The sequence below is a fragment of the Rhinatrema bivittatum genome, chromosome 13 (genome assembly GCF_901001135.1).
Source record: "Rhinatrema bivittatum chromosome 13, aRhiBiv1.1, whole genome shotgun sequence".
Taxonomy (NCBI): Eukaryota; Metazoa; Chordata; class Amphibia; order Gymnophiona; family Rhinatrematidae; genus Rhinatrema; species Rhinatrema bivittatum.
The window spans coordinates 65,829,894-65,849,951 of NC_042627.1; the positions used below are offsets into that span (position 1 = coordinate 65,829,894).

Here is a 20,058-nt window from a genome sequence, read left to right on the forward strand (position 1 = left end):
CTCATCAATATGCATTTGCATGTGATGAGCACTGTTATCTATGCGTGCGATTGGATGCGCATTTTGGACATGCTATCCCCCTGTTTTGCAGTGGGAGTTAGGGAGGCGTCCAGTTGTGGGTTGAGCTGTGCGCTGCAGCCCGCTCACGGTGTAGCATTGGTCTGTTTGAGTGCGGTGAAACTGGTTTCCAGCAGGATGCTCCTGCTTTGTCTTCCTTACTGCGCATAGCGGCAACGAAAAAGAATATTTACAAAAACTGAATCTTCGAAAACGTGTTGCTCTTGTTATTTTGTGCCCATCCTGTAAGAAACAAAACCTTAAACCAAAAACTCTTGATTTTTTTTTTCCCCAGTTTTATTGTACTGGGGCAAAAGATTTCTTCCCTGCCCTGTAACCTTTAGTATTTATCTGCACCTAAATATTAGTTTTTTTTAGTTTGTTTTCTATATTGCTTTTATAATTATATGTTGTACATTGCTTTAATTTACTAAAGTTTGCAACAGAACTGTACAATGGAACTAAAAATCAATTACATAGAATACAATTATAAATTAAAACAAATAGCAGAAATGTAAGGCAAAACAACTAAAACTTAAATTAATTGCTCACCTTTCCAAATCTAAAATCCAACTGTTGACCTTTATTCTGAAAAAGTAGAGGTGTGCAAAAAATAACACTGCCTGTGTTGTGCATTACATTTTCTCTGTGGCACTGCTTGAAAAAAATGATACCCCCTGTGCTGAGCAAATAGAAGGCACAGGGGATAATCAGCATAGAGTGCCAATTTATCATCCTAAACGCCCTGCTAGGCAGCCTGGAGGGACCATTGTGGTCTTTTTTTTGCTTGTATTGACTTATTATTAAAATATTGTTAGTTTATTGTGTTTATTTTATTCTTGTTTTAGCTATTTACTTATGTTTTAATCTCGGTTACTAAAGTGTAATTTTATTGTATAAGATGAACCGTGCTTTGAGCAATTCACTTTAAAAAGGTGCATTAGAAAGAAAATAACTTTGCCAGGGTACTGGGGGCAAGGAACCAACCCAAACTCTTTGGGGTGGAGGGAATGGGGCCCTAGTGTCTTACTAGCTTTTTAAATGAAATGTAAGTAAAACAATGTTTAAAAAGTAATAAAATAGAAAATATTGACACTTCCTATTCCATTTTAAACAAATGCACAGCATCTCTGCAGATAAAGTTGCTGAACCACTCGGCATTAGAAGTAGGGATGCATCTGCACTCAAGTGCTATCAGCTCGGCAGTACATTAGTTATAAACCATGATGAAACATCTTCTTTGGCAAATGTTTCTCAGATTGGTGGTTCATCTTTTGTCAGGACACCCATGTCTCACTAACTTTGCATCTATAAAAGTATGCTCTTATTGCCTGATCACCCATGATGGCCAAATCAAATAGTGCATGTTAAGATTTCACATCACTAATTCTCAGCAGACACTGGCGCATAGCTTTAGATTTTATATCAAGGAATCTTAGACAACCTAACACTTAAGACTAAGCGGAGAAAATTCTTTTTCACTCAATGCACAATAAAGCTCTGGAATTTGTTGCCAGAGGAGGTGGTTAGTGCAGTTAGTGTGGCTGGGTTCAAAAAAGGTTTGGATAAGTTCTTGGAGGAGAAGTCCATTAATGGCTATTAATCAAGTTTACTTAGGGAATAGCCACTGCTATTAATTGCATCAGTAGCATGGGATCTTCTTAGTGTTTGGGTAATTGCCAGGTTCTTGTGACCTGGTTTTGGCCTCTGTTGGAAACAGGATGCTGGGCTTGATGGACTCTTAGTCTGACCCAGCATGGCAATTTCTTATGTTCTTATGCCATTACTATGCCTGTAAACTTCTAATCTGGTGTTTCTCAAGCAACAGTCCTGGCACTGGTCCCCAGCAAACTTTCTGCCAGTCCGCTAAGCAATGCCAAGTGCAAGAGGATAAGGAGACAACAAAACCTATCCTGCATCACTGCCCGTAGTGACTTTTCCTAACCCTTTCTGCTCTGCCATGCAGACCTTCAGGTGCTGGTGCGCAAGTAGCAGCAGCTGGCATGGTGCAGAGTCTGTTCTACTCTCAGTACTTGCCTCCTGTACTGAAGGCAGGAGGAGATGGAGCCACAAGGGGAGGGAGCAGATGCTCTCTCAATATTACGCCAACTCATTAGCAGTCAGCTGCAATTACTCCCCTCCCAGAGAGCAGATCCCATGATCAGGCCCAACTGGGAAAAACAAGTGCCTGGGCCATCAGAATTAATTGTAGCAACACTGCCGGCTATCAGGAGCAAAGAAGAGAAAGGGATGGATTTTGTATCTTTTTTTTCCTTTTTAATGATGAGCTGGTGCCTGACTGGGTGGGAAGGGAAGACTGGATGGGGGAGTGGATGGGGGACAAGCCAATGCAATAATCTTATGTTAAAAAAACCCCACTGGATTTCAGCTCAGTTTTAACACAAAAATTGTTTTAACTCCTGCTGCAGTAAGCTAATGCTTTGGGAGTTAAAAAAAAACACAAAAAAAACAAACGGTACAATGTGCATTCATCAGATGCTGAATGCTTGGGAAGTGGTGGTGGGGAAATCATTGATAAAAAGTTTTCCTGTTGGCCAGAAAGCTGGATAAGTCTGTACTTAGCCGGCTCAGCTTGCTGGCCCTTATCTGATCGCGGTCAGCCATGCCACTTAGCGGATAAGTACAGACTTACCCGGCTACCTGGTCAACAGGAAAAACTTCACCTGTCCCTGGTTTTCTGTGCCAGCACAGTATGCTGGAAAGGTTATTTTACCTCTCACCAGGAGTAAAGTTTCCAGCCTTACCAGAACCTGGGTAACAAGCACTGTGCTTCTCTGCAGCGGGGAGTACTGCTTAATGTCCTCATTGGACTGGGATTTCCATGCAATGGTGCTAAACAGTGCTGTTTTCAAAGTACCTTTTCTGCTCACAAAACTCCTTGCTGCATCAGCAGTAAGTCAGTCTTGTGTGTAGAAAATGTGTGTTCAAATGCCACTTAAAAAACAGGGGTTTGACTGAACGCACCTCTCTCCATCGGCTGGCATGGGAGGCATTTGTTTTTCCAGTGCTCAAGTGTTGGCTGGCTCCAGAGGGAAGGAGAGAGGGCCCCCAACAAAGAACAACTTTTGCTTTTGAGAAATCATTTTTCTTAAACAGGCTGGTCAGCTTCTTAAAAGGACACAGACAGACAGGCCGCAGAGCTGACCTATGCTATATTCTCCCGTCTCCTTAATTTGCAGGGGGACCCCCCCCCCCCCCCCCACTCCACCCCAGGTCCTCAACCCTGGAACCTGTTCGTCTAATTTAAGGAAAGAAGCTGCTCCCAGGCAGTCCCTATGCTAAAGAGGCCCGGGCCCTGCCCTGTCCTTATTCCCTGTCCCTTTAGGTCTGATTAATCAGGAGAGCCCCAGCGAAGGAAACAGGGCCAGACCCGATTTTCCACCCCTCTGGTTGCTGTGGTGACCGGCCTTCTCTCATATAAACCTGGGAATTAAATGCTTCCCTTTCTCTTCTCCCGCAGGAGTCATTAGCAAGAGAATGCAGGCGGTAAAGCAGCAATTACATCAACAGGCGAAATTTCGATTTAAAACGTGAGCCTTTTTCCAGTGAAGGTGAAGAGAAACAAATAAAACCGAGAAGGAACTTGTGTGGCTGCTCATCGAGGCAGAGCCGGAGCGAGTGCCTGGGAGTAAAGTGGCAGGCGGGGAGCTCGGTGCTGCTGCTACTGCCAAACAAACCCACGGTGACCTGTGCAGGGCCACACGGGGCCACTCTCTGCACATGCCCAGCTTGGAACATCTCAGGCGCTTCTGCCACTTGGGGGATAGTCAGGGATGCAAACAACTTGGCAACTCCTACTCTGCTCTAGAAAAACAAGAGAGCGAGTGCCTGAGAGGTGGCAGAGGATCTGAGCTTCAACCAGTACAGGCGGGACCTCACCTGCCGGGATCGGTACCAGGAGCTGTGCTCCTCGGCTGCAGGAACCTGAGCGGTGATTTTTATGCCAGGCCACGCCGGGTCGCCAACCTGGAACCTTTCTGAACTTGCTTCCATTTCCCCATTGGGATAAAGCAGAAGGCTGAAGCTGCCACTGGATCACACCCGGCACCCTTTTTTTTTTTTTATTTATTTACAAAATTACCACTGCAATTGCTGGAGATGCAAGCGCCAGAACTGTAGCTCCCACATCCGGAGCAGACTGTCCTGATGTACAATGAATGGAAAACCTCACTTGGCTAGAGAGCCTGTACCAGGGCCAATGCTATTTGATCGCTTTTCTTTTTAAAGGCTGACTTTTTCTTTTACTTCTTAAAGGGAAGAATGCATTGTAAGTCGGTAGCTTTTCTGGGCATTTTGCCACACACAGAAGAGGCCTTTAGGTTTGGAAGGGCATTGGGCCAAAGTTAAGTTCTGGGGAATCCTTCCGGCAAGGACCTTTAGGTTTCTATTTGATAAATCACCCAGAGATGCATTGGTATAGAGGTAATGCTGCCAACACCCAAGAAGAAGAGAGAGGGCTCACCGCAGTTCTGCTATTTCGCCAAGGGATCCAGGTGAGTTAAAAAAAAAAAAAAGGGCTGTGGCACCACGGGGGCCAACTAGACATAAAACTGCCTGAGCCAGGCCCCGGTGTTATACCCCTTAGAGACCGTTTTTAACTAAAGATTATATCTCTATCTCTATATATCTATATCTATATATATAATCTATATAATCTGTAATTTTCCTGTTTGAAGCTGCAATAGTGGTCAACGTAATATAGCTATAGCTGTATTGCACCTAGCTTTGTTCTTCTACAGAGCTCTCCTTGCATTATTTGTCCACCTTTGATTTATTACTTGTATTTTAGATCAGGGGTAAGCAACTCTGGCCCTTGAGGACCCCTAGCTGGCAGGGTCTGCAGGATCATCCTCACGCAGATGCACGAGAGAGCTTGGCATGCACACTGCCTCCGTTACATGTAAATCTGTATCATGCATATTCATTAGGGATATCCTGAAACCCGACTTGTTAGGGGCCCTCGCGGACCAGTTACCCTGCTTTTGGACTTTTCCTGAAGAGACCTGCAAGATGCACCTTGTTAGTAAGGTTATACTCCCCTAATTTTAAAAATTCCCTTCTGTTCAGACTGCTCTTGAGTGCAGTGTAATTCACTCCAAGCCCACAAGGGCAGGTCTGGTGCTTCCATTAGGCAAACTCCACCGTGGCCTACAGCGCCAAGATTTGCGGGGTAACAAAATCCAGTCAAACGCAAGAATTGCTAAATAAGATGTCCAGAGGGGTGCTGTACCTCAGCCAATACTGTCAAAGAAGGGAGGGCTGTGCTGGAGCCAGTGCTGCTCTTCGTTAAGTTGGGTGGAGGGGAGGAAATAGCCAGAGGTTTGCATTCGATTAGGTGGCCCCCCAACTCCCCCCATCTACCTTAGCTGGGCTCCCTGGCAGCATCCATCATGGCGCCAGCATCATGCCGGCACGGGGGAGCACCCCTGGACCGTGAAGCGTCCTTGTTGCGGCGGCTTGCGCAGCCTTGCTCCATTGGCCTGGTGTCAGGCGCGACGAAGTGATCTGTACGCGAATCGGTACCAGGCCAACCGATTCGTCGAGCGAGACCACGAGGTGACGTCACTGCAGGGGCAGACCAGAGGGATATTTAAATCCCACCCGCTTACAGAGACCATCCCTTTCTCCCGGCTCCTGCGGACAGAGCATTTCCCACCCTAATCATTAATTCATTGTTAGTTTGATTTATGATTTGTTCCCCATGTCGCACCGGCAGGAGTGACCAAGTCCAAGAGGAGCGATAGCGGGGGCAGGGAGGTGCCATTTAAAGTAGTAGTGGCTAGGACCACACTCGTAGGGTACACAGCAAGAGGGGAGTTGTCAGGCCCTGGGATTGTGCCTTGACATATTCATGACCTCTAGTGCGACAGAGGAGGGGCTCTGGGTAAGCCTGCTGCGTGGTGGCAAACTTGGGGCTCCTCCGGGACGTTCTCCTCACACTTATTGGGACTCGCGGCAGCGAGACCCTACAACATTCCGCTAGGGCGGATTCGCAAAGTAAGCTGCTCGTGGCATCTGTCCCCCGCAGGGAAGGTAGATAAGCGCGCAGGATTCTGCACCCTAATTCGATTTCCCTGTTAAGGCATCTGATAACTGGCTGTGGCCGCTGGCATCCAACTCAGTGTTTAATGCTTTATTTGAATTTGTGTGGTTATTGAATGGTAAAGGTTCCTATAGTTTGTGTTTGGAAGCTCCGGCTGGCCAGCTCGCTCCAGTTATTGCATGCACACAGCCTCGATTGTGTGCAAATCTCTCGCAGGCAGATTCATTAGAGATGTCCTAAAAACCTAACCCATTTGCAGCCCTCTGGAAGTGCCAACCACTGCAATAGCTATGAATGCAATGATATTGGCTTGAGGCTGTATCAAAGGTTAGTTTGGGGGGGGGGGGGGGGGAAGGGGTGGAAGAGCAATTGGATTCAGACTACAATCAATACGGGCCCTGAGTTATGGGCTGGGGTATTGATAACGCAGAGATGAGGGGAAAAGCACAGAACTGCTTCGAAGGCCAAATCCATAAGCAAAGCACATCAAGCAGCACTGTCTGAATTTTCAAGGAGGCTCATCAACCAGTAAAAATGTTGTTAGTAATACATTTTTTATGGGTTATTATAATGCTTAGGGATAACTGCATGGAGCAGCAGTTGCTACCCTTAAGAGGATCATGGGGGTAACCTGCACTGTACGGCAGATACTACCATAAGAAGTTTGCTGGGCAGAGTGGATGAACCATTTGGTGCTTTCCTGCCGTCATTACTAAGTTACAGCAGTCCCCTACTTACTCCGAGTAGCAATAATAGTGAGCGTGGCCTATTAGTGTTGTGCCCTACCTTGAATTATGGATGACAGGGAACACACATCTTTAAAATAAATAAATTATGGTGCTTTGAACATGTGGCCTCAGAACAAATGTGACAACCCGAAGGACACAGAAGGTTAATCAGCCATCTAATTATTTTCCAAAATATTGTTAGCATTTCTCTATTAAATAGGCAAGAAGCTTAGCTTAAAAAGAAAGGGAGCTGACAATGAGCAATTAACTCTATTTTACTATCTACATAAAGCAAGTTTCTAAATACAATTAGGCCTTTTTCAGGTATTAGAATATCATATGTTTGATTAATTCAAGGTCAATTAAAATCCCCTGATTATGGTTTTAGATTACACAAAAATTGTTTAAGATACCTACCAGACATGTATATATCTGCATCTCAAGATCACTGCAAACACTGTATATAATTTTTTTTTTGTTTTTTTTTTTTTACAGATTGCTCATTTAGCAGTTGAGAAAAGTGTATAACAAGTATTTTTGATTTAGCAATAATTGTGCATGTCTCAAGTTATTCTGGGATGAACATATCCATTACCACCACTAAACTGTGTTTGAATATTGTGTGATGTGTTTAAAAAAAAAAAAAAAATTTGTCCATTTCACCCATGATTTTGAACTTGATACAAAGTAATAAAGCCCTCTATCTTGCTTAAGGTAACATTTATTTATTTATTTATTTATTTATTTAAATAATTTATATACCGGAGGTTCCTGTATAGTATACATATCACCCCGGTTCACAAAGAACAGTAACTATCGCTACAAATAGCGGTTTACATAGAACAGAATAAACAAGAAGTTTTACATTGAACAAGAACTAAGTAAACAAGATTTTACATTGAAGTCAGCATGTGTAAATTTCTGATTGAAAAAAGGAAGAAAATAATAGATCTGAATAACTCGTTGTGGGCTTGAAAAAGACTTTTATTCGAGTTCTTGGCTCTAGGGGAAAGCTTGTTTGAAAAGCCAAGTCTTAAGTTTCCCTTTAAATGTAGAGTGGCATGGTTCCAAACGAAGGTCTGGAGGGAGCGAGTTCCAAAAAAATTACAACATTACACTTTAGACTAAAATAATATTCTTAAACTGCATTCACAAAAATTATATTTGTAGTATATTTTTTATTCTTGAACAAGGCCATTTAAAGTCTAAGTGTTTTACATGTGCAGCAAGTCTATATATCTACACATACATACATACATAGGTGAGAATATATATATATATATATATTTAACAAGAGAAATAGCTCTGAGCAGGATGTTACCATCCTAATATACTGTTCCTCCACCTTGAATGATTTTATATTTATATATATATATATATATATATATATATATATATATAAATTTTAAAAGGTGGGAAATCCAAATAAAATAATCACAACAACATATTTCCTAGCTTCTGTGTACATTGATTGAATAACGGACTTATTGCAGCCAGTGCTATAGTTTTGCAATGCATGATATTACAATTTATACACTTTTTAGGTGATTGTAAATTATAGTTCTAGACTGGTAAAATGCATCTTGAGGTGCCAGGGTGGGCAAATACCCTGACATCTCAAGATACCCCAGCACTACTCCACCAGGATGCACCCGAGAGCCAAGAACTGTCCTGAGGGGAATCCTGGTTAGAGGGATGTGGGTGTGTCAGGGAGCGGATGTGCTCAGGGTGAGTAATTGCCACAGTAGGGGCAAACCTTGCTGGACAAATGATTCACTACTGCAAGGTTTAGACTCAGGAACAGCGGCCTTGCAATCGTGTCAATATCCAGATGTAAGAAAATGGGGTGCAATCTCCTTCCTTAAAAAGATTTTTTTTTCCGTAGAGCTCTGATAATTCAATGTGCTTAAACTACAGTCATTTTAGCCAACAGCATTGTGACATGGAGATTAATTTAAGTTGAGGTAAGAAAAGGCATTGTGCCTATAGTCTAAATACCTTCTTACTACCTCTAGCTTAAAAGGCCCCTTGAAAAATTATACTTCCTTGTACAGCTCTTTCCCTCTAAAAGGAACTCATTGAACTGGAATAAAAATCTGCATGTGCTTCTGAGGCAGGCTTTAATAGCTTTTAAAGCCTGCTTATTGTTGCAGGTAATGGACGAAAGAGATAATGGGAGTGTGTGGTTTCTCGTGTTTTCTCTCTCTCTCTCCTACTTTAATGACAGTGCAAGTGATGTCCTGGGATCAGAGGGCCTGAGCCATGAAGCAGGCTGGTTCAGTGAAGCTGCTCCTCTCAGCTGCATTACTCCTCGTTTCTCTTTGGAAAGGTAAGAGCCCCCTTGCCACCCCCTAACCCCTCACTCCTCCAGCTGCTGCTATTTCTGTTTTACGTCAGTGGATTCAAACTGCGATGGCTCCTCTCCTCCTGCATGTGCAGTGTAAGGGCTGGGGCTCTTCGTCTCACCCACTGGTGCCTTCTTCCCTCTCCCCCCCACCAGACACAAAAAGTGCTGCCTTCCTCTCTCTCCCCCCCTCTCCTCCCCATAGAGGCAGTAGGAGAGCAGCCAGCACTTCACAGCTGTGGTTGCCGCACCTGACAGGGTCTGAGCAGGTGGGACCTGCATGTACAGATGGCAGCTGGTAGAGGCGGCAGCCGTAAGTAAGAGCGCGGCCCTCTAATGGCTCCTACCAGCCAGAGGAAAGACGCAGGAAGGGAGGCTTCGCTTCTGGGGCAGGGCTGCTGCAGGGGTCCCAGGCCCCCCCCAACCCATGGTCAGCCCTGGTAAATGGCAATACGTTCGCTCCAAGGCCTCTTATGTCCTTGCCCTTTGCCGCTGGCTCATGCTCAGCAAATTGTTTGAAGCGGGAGAGCCTGCTTCTAGGTGTGCTATGGCGAAACCAAAACTGCAAGAAAATGTACTTATTTAAATTTATTTATTTAAAAGTTTTTATATACCGCGTTAGGGTTAGGTATCTAACCATCTTAGCGGTTTACATAATAAAACACACATAATAATTGACATACATTAAAATACAATAAAATTACATTCATTTATATTTGTATCTTCCATAGTGTTTAGGGGTTTGAAGACAGAATTGATGCGTTCAGCTTATTATGTTATAAGCATAGGCGCTTAATCGTTTGCTAATAGCATTGTTATCTTCATTTTATTATGTTATAGGCACAAGTGAATAAATAGGTTTTCAGAGCTTTTTTGAACTCGTTTCGGTTTTCTGTTAGGCGAATGTATTCCGGTATAGAGTTGAACGCTAACTGTGGTCTAATGATAGAAGGGGGTGGTCTGATAACAGGAGAGAGGGGATTAATATTAGATAAAACTTTCCAATTTGTTCAGATTCTTTTTAACAGTAAAACAATTAAATCTCCTCCTAATTTAAAGTGTTGATTGCTGCATTAAAATGAATGGCAGCAGTCTGAGTGTAGGAGAGCATCTGCCTCACCGCTGCTCTTAACCCATGCCAAGGATGTCCTTCCGCTCCACCTTCCAACGACATTTACCAGCAGAAACCAAAGTTTTATTCACCAAACCAGGACTACTGCAAAATAGCACGGGGCACGGGGCTTATAAACGTCTGCGTGCAATCCAGTTACCGGGGTTTTGTTTTTAAATTTATTTTGATTAGCATTTTAAATTACACAGGCAGCCATCGCATGTCTCGGGGGGGGGGGGGGGGGGGGGGGGAAGGTATGGTGCTGCTGAGTTTTTACTCAGACTTTGATGCAACCTGGGAGGCGGAGTAGGATCTTCCATGCATGCTTTTTGGTTTAGAAAAGTAGGAACCTCGGTGACCCTGCACAAGTTATGCCCTCCAAAAAGCAGATGTAACTTTTGTGCGAGTTAATCTGTGCACATGTTGGCCAACTGCCTGAGTATTTTCAGCGCACATCAGTTTGCTTTGAAAATGCAGGATAAAGTGTGCATGGGAAAAGGTAGAGCCGGGCCTTCTCTCTGCCTGCACAGTCTCTGGCATGCACGTGGTGAGAATATTTTCTACACTCATTATACATAATGTTGGTTATTTATTTATTAGAAATTTCCTATTGACCACTACTCCGATTCAAAAATAGAGTGGTCCAAAGTGTTGTACAAAAGGTGAACATGCAATGAAGAGAGAAGCTTTCCTTGTTTTTATCTACCTGAGTTTGGGAAGGAAGTTACCTTTTCCTGCCGCCCTTCCCTAACCGACATCTGGAAAGTATTAAGAACTTTTCCCTTAGTAAAAGCCTTTCACCCAGGAAGGGGTGCAGGGATCTGGTTAAAGAAGAGTTGGACATCTGGAGTCCTCCCTAAAGGAGTTTTCATCCTGGTACATTGGACACTGCCTGGTTTGAAGATGGGGATTGCCCTTGGACCTGAGGTACTGAGGGGATCCATCCACAACTAGGACCACTCCACCCCATGGATGATAAGCAAGGCTCAGGAGCCTATTCCTCCAGACACCTCCACAAACGTAGAGACTGTGAATCTGTACTCCCCGACAACAGCTATAGCTGGATGTAACTGGCCATTATATTATTTATGCACCTTAATTATGTTGTAATCAATCGCAGTACAATTTTATTTGAACACCCAACCCATGAGGCCAGCCTGTTTTGTCAGTGTGCCTGCCCTGAAGAGCCATGGTAACACACAAGGAAGGGATTTCACCTATGCCCTAGCCCCCCCCCCCCCCCCTCCCAGCGATCGAGAACCCACACCCCAGGACAAAAGGAACCGTAATTAAATCTCATGACCCCAGCGAGATTCAGCCCATACACTGAATTACGGGTAGAGCTGAATTGTTTTCAGTAGCATCCAGGCTGGGAGCTGAATGAATGTGGAGCACATCTGGAATGAATCTGAAGCCAACAAGCCACACTTTGGAGTGGAAGAATGTGCAGACCAGCACAATTCATCCTTATGCCAAAATCATGGTTTTATGTATAAACCATGCATGTGATTATAGGAAATGAACCTTTTGTTAAAAAAAAAATAAAAATTATATATATTGTATATAAAAAAGAAATATTTAGAGGCAATAGAAAAAGGGTTCTTTGCCATACTATGTAAGTATATCGAAGGAAATATTGCATTTTAAAATGGATTTCACTTTCTTTTATTGTGCTTTTGAAATTTTATAGACTATGGTGTTATGCTTGTAAGCCCCAATGAGAAGAACAGGATTTAAACTTAAGTGAAACGGAGGTATTCAGCTAAGCTTTCTATCCTTTACCCCACAGCAAATATTTATCATTTTAAATGCTTCACCACAGCGACGCAAGTAAGGTGAACAAAGCAGGGAAGAGCTGTACTTCCCTGACGCAAGTGTAAGGAATAGGTCCAGGCGCTCCAGAATCAAAAATCCTCCAGTGCCAGTGAGGCCCCATCGCGGCAGGGCCGGTGCTTCCATTAGGCAAACTAGGTCACCAAACCTTTGGGGGCAAAATCGGGCCAGCATTAGGCCCAGCTGGGACCGCTGCTGCACGTAGGAGGGATCTGGGCTGGCGCTTCTGCCAAGAGGTAAATTTAGAGGAGGGGGTGTCTGACTGAAGGTCGCAGGCCCCCGTGCAGGATGACAAGGTTCTAACCTCGGTGCTTTTGCCTTCTCCCCCCCTACCCAAAGAAACACAATCAAAGTCTTCCTCCGCCGTTCATGTTGTGTCTTACTCGCTTTGGACTGCATCTGAATGCAAGTTTAGAGATCTGTCCGTGTACCGGGCCTGTACGTGCCCATTGGCAAACGCTGTCTAATGAAGACCCTTTTACTTGTCTCTCTGTCCCCTCTCCGACAGCTTCCTCGTTTAACCACCGGATGTGTGAGGGCTACGCAGGGGAAGAGGGGCGCTATCACCTGGGCTTCTACTGTCCCCGCCTGAGCGACCCGCCGCAGCACATGCACTGCTGCCGCCGGGGGAACGAGTCCCTGAAGTACTGCTGCAGCCAACGGGAGTTTGAGCTGCTCATGAGGGTGAATCTGTCCGAGGTCCTTGCCACATCTGTGCACAGGTACTGGGAGCACTAAGGAGCTGCGGACGCTTCAGTCACAGAGACAGCTCAATTACTTGGAAAATGACAGACAACACCCCTGCCGTCTGTAAACATTGTTTGTGACAGGAGTACTGGGTTCTCCAGAATCAAAGGCCATCGGAGGGGTCCGTATAATCTTATTACATCAGCCCCATGGTGACGAGATCCAGCAGCGTACCCCCGCTGCATTGATGGATTATGTGATCAATAAAAAGAGGCAGTTCAGACAGACGGAATTTATAAAATTCACCTAAATGGTTTCCTTTCCACGTATTGTATTCTATGGGCCAAATATACTAAAGGGACTTTCCCCATTTTGGGCTTAGTATCGGGCCCTGTGTAACAACAAATATATTGTGAACTATTATTCTAAAACGAGCAGCAGACGTATCTTCCAGTGCTTCTTTTAACTTGTAAGATAGTTAAATCCATGCGTCCCTCCATCCAGCAGCATGATAACGCCCATGGCCACAGACCAGCTAGGAGCAGCTTTGAAGAGGGAGGGGGAGCTGGATCATAATCCTAGGGCCTACCCTGTTGAAAATGACCTTGATCTGAAAAGGGCAAAGTCCCTTTCAACAGGATCAAAACTGAAAAGTGCTCTAGATCCAGGCATGGGTAGTGCTTGTCCTCACCTTGTTTTCTAGTCATCTAAATTCCACACCAATAAAAAAATAAGTAACAGACAGAGTCTAGGAACCATAATAATGTTCTAATTCAGATTTCTCTCTCTCTTCCTCCCTCCATCGTGCCTGTGTTTCAATAGGAGCCCTTTGCCCTTGCTCGGGGTTGGGTTTTATGGTTTGTTGATCCTCTTCCTGATGATTGTGGATTTCCTCTATTACTACCGGCTCAACCAGCAGACTTTTTATAACATGATCAGTCACCGGTGGCTTGGGAAGCAGCTGGTGAGCTCCTTGCTTCGTCGAAACTCCGACACCTTTCCTCACCAGGGCCACAAAGGCTTTCGTGGAGCCCGTGGCAACAGCCTCAAGGCTCCCAGACAAGCCTGTGCACCGGCAGTGCCTGACATCAAGTGTGAAACGTAGCCAGCACTGGGAGATGTGGAGGTCATCAGCGCTACTTTGAACTGTAACTTTCCCTGCTTTAAGTTAATCAGTACTGAAATAAAAAATGTACAAAACTTTATATTTTCAAAAGCAAGTCATTATATATTTTCTTATTAACATTTCAGTCAATAATGTGAATTCCTGATTATCTTTTGGGTAAAAAAAAAAGCTGTTAAGTAAGATGGGAATTTGGACAGCTCTGTTACGATTCTTGGATCTCTCACGTATGCTTCACACTTCCTTTAGCCTTTTAAAAAGCCTTTTAAATTAAATTTAAAATGTGCAAAGTTTCACAGCCAGGGTGCACCACGCTGCGCTGACTGACCTTTGAAGTTGGAGTCTAGCAGCAAACAGATGCAACCTCAGAAACTGGCTCAGCAGAATAGGCCAATCCTTATGCTCAATTTGCATATCTTTGCTGCTGTATCCCAAATGTAAATTTTCAATTTCCAACCAGCCATGCCTGGGAAGAAAACCAGTTGTACCATAACAGCACAATCAGCACCTATTAAAGGGATCCCACCACCAAGTGTGAAATATTTCAGAAGTACACAAGATAAAAATTATATCACTCTACTTAAAGCTAGTTTGACTTTTTATTTTCGCAGTCTATTAAGCAATTCTCCGATCCCTCCATTATGCTGCAGATGCAGACATGAAACAAGTTACATCTCGCACATCTTTAACTGGCCCATACTTGTTATATCACCAGTGACATTACACCTATTACTATTATTTATCTAATTTCTAAAGTGCTACTAGACATATGCAGCACTGTACAGACACCCATAAGAGATGGTCCCTGCTCCTTACAGTTTACAGTCTAGTCAAAACAAACAAGAGGCTACCAAAAGTGTATTTACTATAAAGAATTTAGGATTTTAAAGCAGCTTCAAAAAGGCATTTTTAAGACTAGATCTGAATATGGTTAGAAAGGGAGCATGATGCACAGACCTAGGAAGTCTATTCCAGGCCTATGGCACAGCAAGCTGGAAAGTGTGGAGGTGGCGGTTATTTTATTTAAAAGATTTATACGCTGCCTATCTGCAAATGCAAGCAGATAAGTGTCACAGTCAAAATAAAATCTCTCAAACATTTCACAAACAATGTAAAACTATAATGGCTATCATCAATTTCAAGATATATACTCAACTGTTAGCCTGCAAGATAGCACTGCAAAAAGATGGATAAAAAACTTAACTCATACCAATTCCCTACCATCTTTGTAGCCAAAAGCCTGTGCAAATAAGTTTTCAGCTTTTTCTTAAAGACTTTAAGAGAACGTTCTGCTCTTAAATCATTGGGTAGGGAATTCCAGCAAATAGGGCCACTGAGAACATTCTCGGACTGCATTCACGTAAGCCGGCTACATGAAAAGGGGGCATTTCCAGAAAGTTTTGGCCAGAAGATCTTAAAGACTGAAGAGGCTTAAAAGATTTTCCTACTGTAGTCAGGCAGGTCAGCATATCATAGTTCACAGCTCTGTGAATCAGCACTAAGATTTTTAACTTTATCCTCAAAGCTATCAGCAACCAGAGTAGTTTAATCAAGGTAGGAGTTGGAGGCAAAGGAAAACAGCATAGATAAGAGCAACTTGCCCAATAAATGCAGCTCATGAGTGTAACCCCTAGGTTGATAGCCTCCACTGAAGTCCCAGGGCACACCATTCAATACAGAGATATAATATGTCCCCTCAATCTTTTTATCTTCTACCAATCCATTCTGTTGCACGATTCCCTGTAGGCAGTCTCCAAGGTGCTGTCATAAATACGTTAACCCTTGTTAGCACAAATCACACTGGAGGCCAGGGATGGACAGTGCCCTAGGGTCCACAGCACTCTCTCCTAGCCTCAGATGGGTGGTTAAGGGCCAATGAGGGGGTCAAGGTCACCGTCAGGCCACTCATGCTGGAGGCCATGATAATGTTCCAACATAACTTTACTGATGGTCCAAATCAATAAAGGAAAATTAGTTTCTTACCTGATAATTTTCGTTCCTGTAGTACCAAGGATCAGTCCAGGACACCTGGGTTGTGACTCCGCACCAGTAGATGGAGACAGACTAAAACTTGTGGGCGGAGCATATATGCCCCTGTGCCAGTCACAGCCCCTCAGTCATACGTAATGTCAAAGTAGACAAAAGCCAAAAGGCAACCATAGCTAACCATACAACTTGGTAGGGAAAAGAAAACCAACACCCCTACAGGAACCAGACTCCCCAACCGGGAGAGCGAATGGATCAGCGTACTGAAAAACACAATAATGAGCGGACTCTCCGTTACTATAACGCAACACTGCGGGCGGGATCCTGGACTGATCCTTGGTACTACAGGAACGAAAATTATCAGGTAAGAAACTAATTTTCCTTTCCCTGTACGTACCAGGATCAGTCCAGGACACCTGGGATGTACCAGAGCTAACTTACCGAGGGTGGGAAGCAGAGAGTCCCGCTCGGAGTACCCTCTCTCCAAAACCCCCAGCTTCAGTAGCCTGAACATCCAACCGGCAATGTTTAATGAAGGTATGCAACGACTTCCAGGTATCCGCCCTGCAAAGCGTGTCGAATGAGCCCGAAGACCCACCGGCGGCGATTTTCCGCGCAGAATGTACGCAGAACCAATGGCTTCCTTGAGCCAACGGGCAATTGTCGTGCGGGACGCCGCAGCACCTTTCTTTGGACCCGAAGTTAACACAAACAGATGATCCGTCACCCGAAACGGATTAGTAACCTCCAGATAGCGAAGCCGGGACCTCCGCACCTCTAGTTTTCTCAAGTCTTTTGTTTTCGGGTCCGAAGACTCCGCAACCGAGAAAGCGGGAAGTTCAATTGACTGATTCAAATGGAACGACGACACGACCTTAGGAAGGAAGGAGGTAACCGTCCGCAAGGAGACCACCGAATCGGAGATGCGCAAGAAGGTCTCCCTACAGGACAACGCCTGTAATTCTGAAAACACGACGGGCCGATGCAATCGCCACTAGGAATACGGTCTTCAAGGTGAAATCCTTGAGCGTAGAACGTTTCAGGGGCTCAAAACGGCACTGAGCATAAGGCTGAGAGTACCCAGTTGAGGTTCCAAGACGGGCAAGGGGGCCGCAACGGAGGACGGAGGTGCTTAGCCCCCCTAAGAAAGTGGGAGATATCCGGGTGGAGAGCCAGAGAGATCCCCCGGACCTTACCACGCAAACAGCCAAGCGCCGCCACTTGAACCCGAAGGGAATTACACGCTAAACCTTCGGCGAGCCCCGCCTGGAAAAAAGCCAGAATATCGGGAATAGAAGCGGAAGTGGGGTCTAGGCCCCACTCCATGCACCATTCCTCAAAAACTACCCAGACCCGAACATAAGCTAGGGACGTAGACTGTTTTCTGGATCTCAGCAACGTAGCAACGACCGCATCCGAATAGCCTTTTCTCTTCAACCGATACCTCTCAAAAACCATGCTGCGAGACAAAAGTGAGCCACATCCTCCAAACAGACGGGGCCTTGACGAAGGAACCCCGGGAATCCCTGTAGACGAAGGGGTGCGGCCACTGACAGCTGGACCAGGTCCGCAAACCACGGACGGCGTGGCCACTCCGGCGCCACCATGATCACATTGGATGGATGCAATTCTATGCGCCGTAGGATCTTTCCGATCATGGGCCACGGTGGGAACACATAGAGAAGCACATCCACCGGCCAGGGAAGCACCAACGCGTCGACTCCTTCTGCTCCCCTTTCGCGACGTCGACTGTAAAATCGCGGAGCCTTCGCGTCGTGCCAGGTGGCCATCAGATCCATGTGGGGCATTCCCCAAGTCCGGCGAATGAAGAGAAACGCCTCGTCCGCCAACTCCCACTCTCCGGGATCCAAGCGGTGACGACTGAGAAAATCCGCCTGGACGTTGTCGATTCCCACTACGTGGGAAGCCACGAGATGGCTGAGATGCCGTTCTGCCCAGAGTATCAAGAGCCGCGCCTCCTCCGCCACTAGAGGACTTCTTGTCCCTCCCTGGCGATTGATGTAAGCCACGGTGGTAGCGTTGTCCGACCATACCCGGACCGCCTGTCCGCGCACGAGGGGTAGAAAAGCTTGCAGCGCCAGACGGACCGCTCTGGTCTCCAGCCGGTTGATAGACCACCGGGTCTGCGACTCTGACCACAGACCCTGAACCGACTTCCAGCTCAGGCTGGATCACGCCTGCCCCTCGAGAGGTAGAGGTAGATAGAAATCCTCGGAAACCGGTTTCCAGCGGGAAAGCAATGAGGACTGCAGCGGCCATAGATGAGCGAACGCCCAAGGGACTAACGCCAGCTTGGATGCCATAGACCCCAGAACCGTCAGGTAATCGCAGACTCGTGGCCGGTGTAGCGACAAAAAACGTAGCACCTGAGACTGCAGTTTGCATATCCGGTCCTGCGAGAGAATCACACTGCCTCGCTACGTGTCGAACAGGGCTCCAAGATATTCCAAGGACTGAGAGGGTTCGAGATAACTCTTGTTGAAGTTGACCACCCAGCCCAGGGACTGCAAGAGCTGTAACACCCTGGCCACCGCCTGCCGACACAGACTCTGAGACTTCGCCCGGCTCAGCCAATCGTCGAGGTAAGGGTGAACCAGCAGGCCTTCCCGCCGCAACTGCGCCGCCACGACCACCATCACTTTCGTGAATGTCCGAGGCGCTGTCGCCAGGCCGAACGGAAGCGCCCGGAACTGGAAGTGCCTGCCCAGAATGCCAAACCTCAGAAACCGCTGAAACGCTGGTTGAATTTCCACATGAAGGTATGCTTCTGTGAGATCTAGGGACGCCAGGAATTCGCCGGGACGCACTGACGCGATCACTGACCGAAGGGTCTCCATTTTGAAGTGAGGGACTCGAAGGCATCTGTTGACTCCTTTCAGATCCAGAATTGGGCGGAAAGTGCCGTCTCTCTTGGGGACTAAGAAGTAAATGGAGTACCGGCCCTTGCCGTACTGAGCGGCCGGAACCGGCGAGATGGCTCCCAGTCTTTCTAGTCTTTGGATGGTATCTAGCACCGCCGCCTTCTTCTTGGGATCCTTGCAGGGTGAGACCAGGAATTTGTCCGTTGGGATGCGAGCCAAATCTAACTCGTAGCCATGTTTTATCACGTCGAGGACCCATTGATCCGATGTCACGCTGGCCCATTCCTCGAGGAATAAGGATAGACGCGTCCCCACGTTTGGAACAGCGTGCCGAGGACGCGACGAGGGATGGGCCGGCCGAACTTCATTGCGAAGGCTTGGACCCCGCACCCGACGGGGCCCCTCCTTGCCGGCCAAAACGTTTGCCCCGAAAGGACTGCTGCCACCGGGTGTACCGAGAGGAAGACGGCCTAGGGTCCAGAGGATCTTTGTGGCCTAGACTTCCTGGGCCCCCTGAACCGGGCTCTGCCTGAAAAGGAAAATCTCGACCGGGTCCTATCCTCCGGCAGCTTAAACGCTCGGTTCCCCCCCAGGTAAACCATCAAATCGTCCAACTCCTTGCCGAACAGCAATGTCCCCTTAAAAGGCAAAAGCCCCGAGGTGAGCCTTGGAAGAGCCATCCGCTGCCCAATTGCGCAGCCAAAGGAGACGACGTGCCGACACCGCTGCCACCATGGACCTAGCTGAGGTGCGCAAAAGATCATGGAATGCATCCGCGCCATAGGCAATGGCCGCCTCCAATCTGTCAGCTTGGGAAGCCTCCTCTGAAGAGAGACCCGCATTCGCCTGCAGGACTTGAGTCCAGCGCAGACTAGCACGCATAGCAAAATTTGTGCAACTGGCGGCACGCACCCCTAGGGCAGAAACCTCAAAAATATTTTGAGTTGAACCTCCAACGTACGGTCTTGAATATCCCGGAGGGCTGTCGCTCCCGTGACCGGGATGGTAGACCTCTTCGTGACAGCTGACACTGCCGAATCCACCTTTGGGAGTCGGAGGAGCTCTAGCGCGTCCTCCGGCAAAGGGTAAAGTTTGTCCATGGCCTTGCTGACCTTCAGACCTAACTCCGGAGTATCCCATTCCTTGAAGAGGATATCCGTGGACGAAAAAATGAAAAACGACCGCCGGCCCTGTGAACCCAATCAGAACAGGATCCATATTTGCCTCCTGGCGGACCACCACC

The 20,058-nt window shown here is 46.4% G+C and overlaps 1 protein-coding gene across 3 annotated transcripts; it reads left to right on the top strand.

The window, feature by feature from the left end:
- The first annotated feature begins 3,549 nt into the window (after window positions 1-3,549).
- On the top strand, window positions 3,550-14,017 carry LOC115075449 (protein shisa-like-1a). 3 transcript variants are annotated; one of them, XM_029575822.1, is made up of 4 exons: window positions 3,550-4,571; window positions 9,077-9,178; window positions 12,646-12,859; window positions 13,647-14,017. In XM_029575822.1, the coding sequence occupies exons 2-4, from the start codon at window positions 9,112-9,114 to the stop codon at window positions 13,927-13,929; spliced, it is 564 nt and encodes a 187-aa protein (XP_029431682.1). In that variant the 5' UTR covers window positions 3,550-4,571; window positions 9,077-9,111; the 3' UTR covers window positions 13,930-14,017. The 3 variants fall into 3 exon arrangements, with proteins under 3 accessions (XP_029431682.1, XP_029431683.1, XP_029431681.1); XM_029575823.1 differs by lacking the exon at window positions 3,550-4,571 and having other exon boundaries at window positions 8,959-9,178; XM_029575821.1 differs by lacking the exons at window positions 3,550-4,571; window positions 9,077-9,178 and having other exon boundaries at window positions 11,593-12,859.
- Window positions 14,018-20,058: the final 6,041 nt, after the last annotated feature.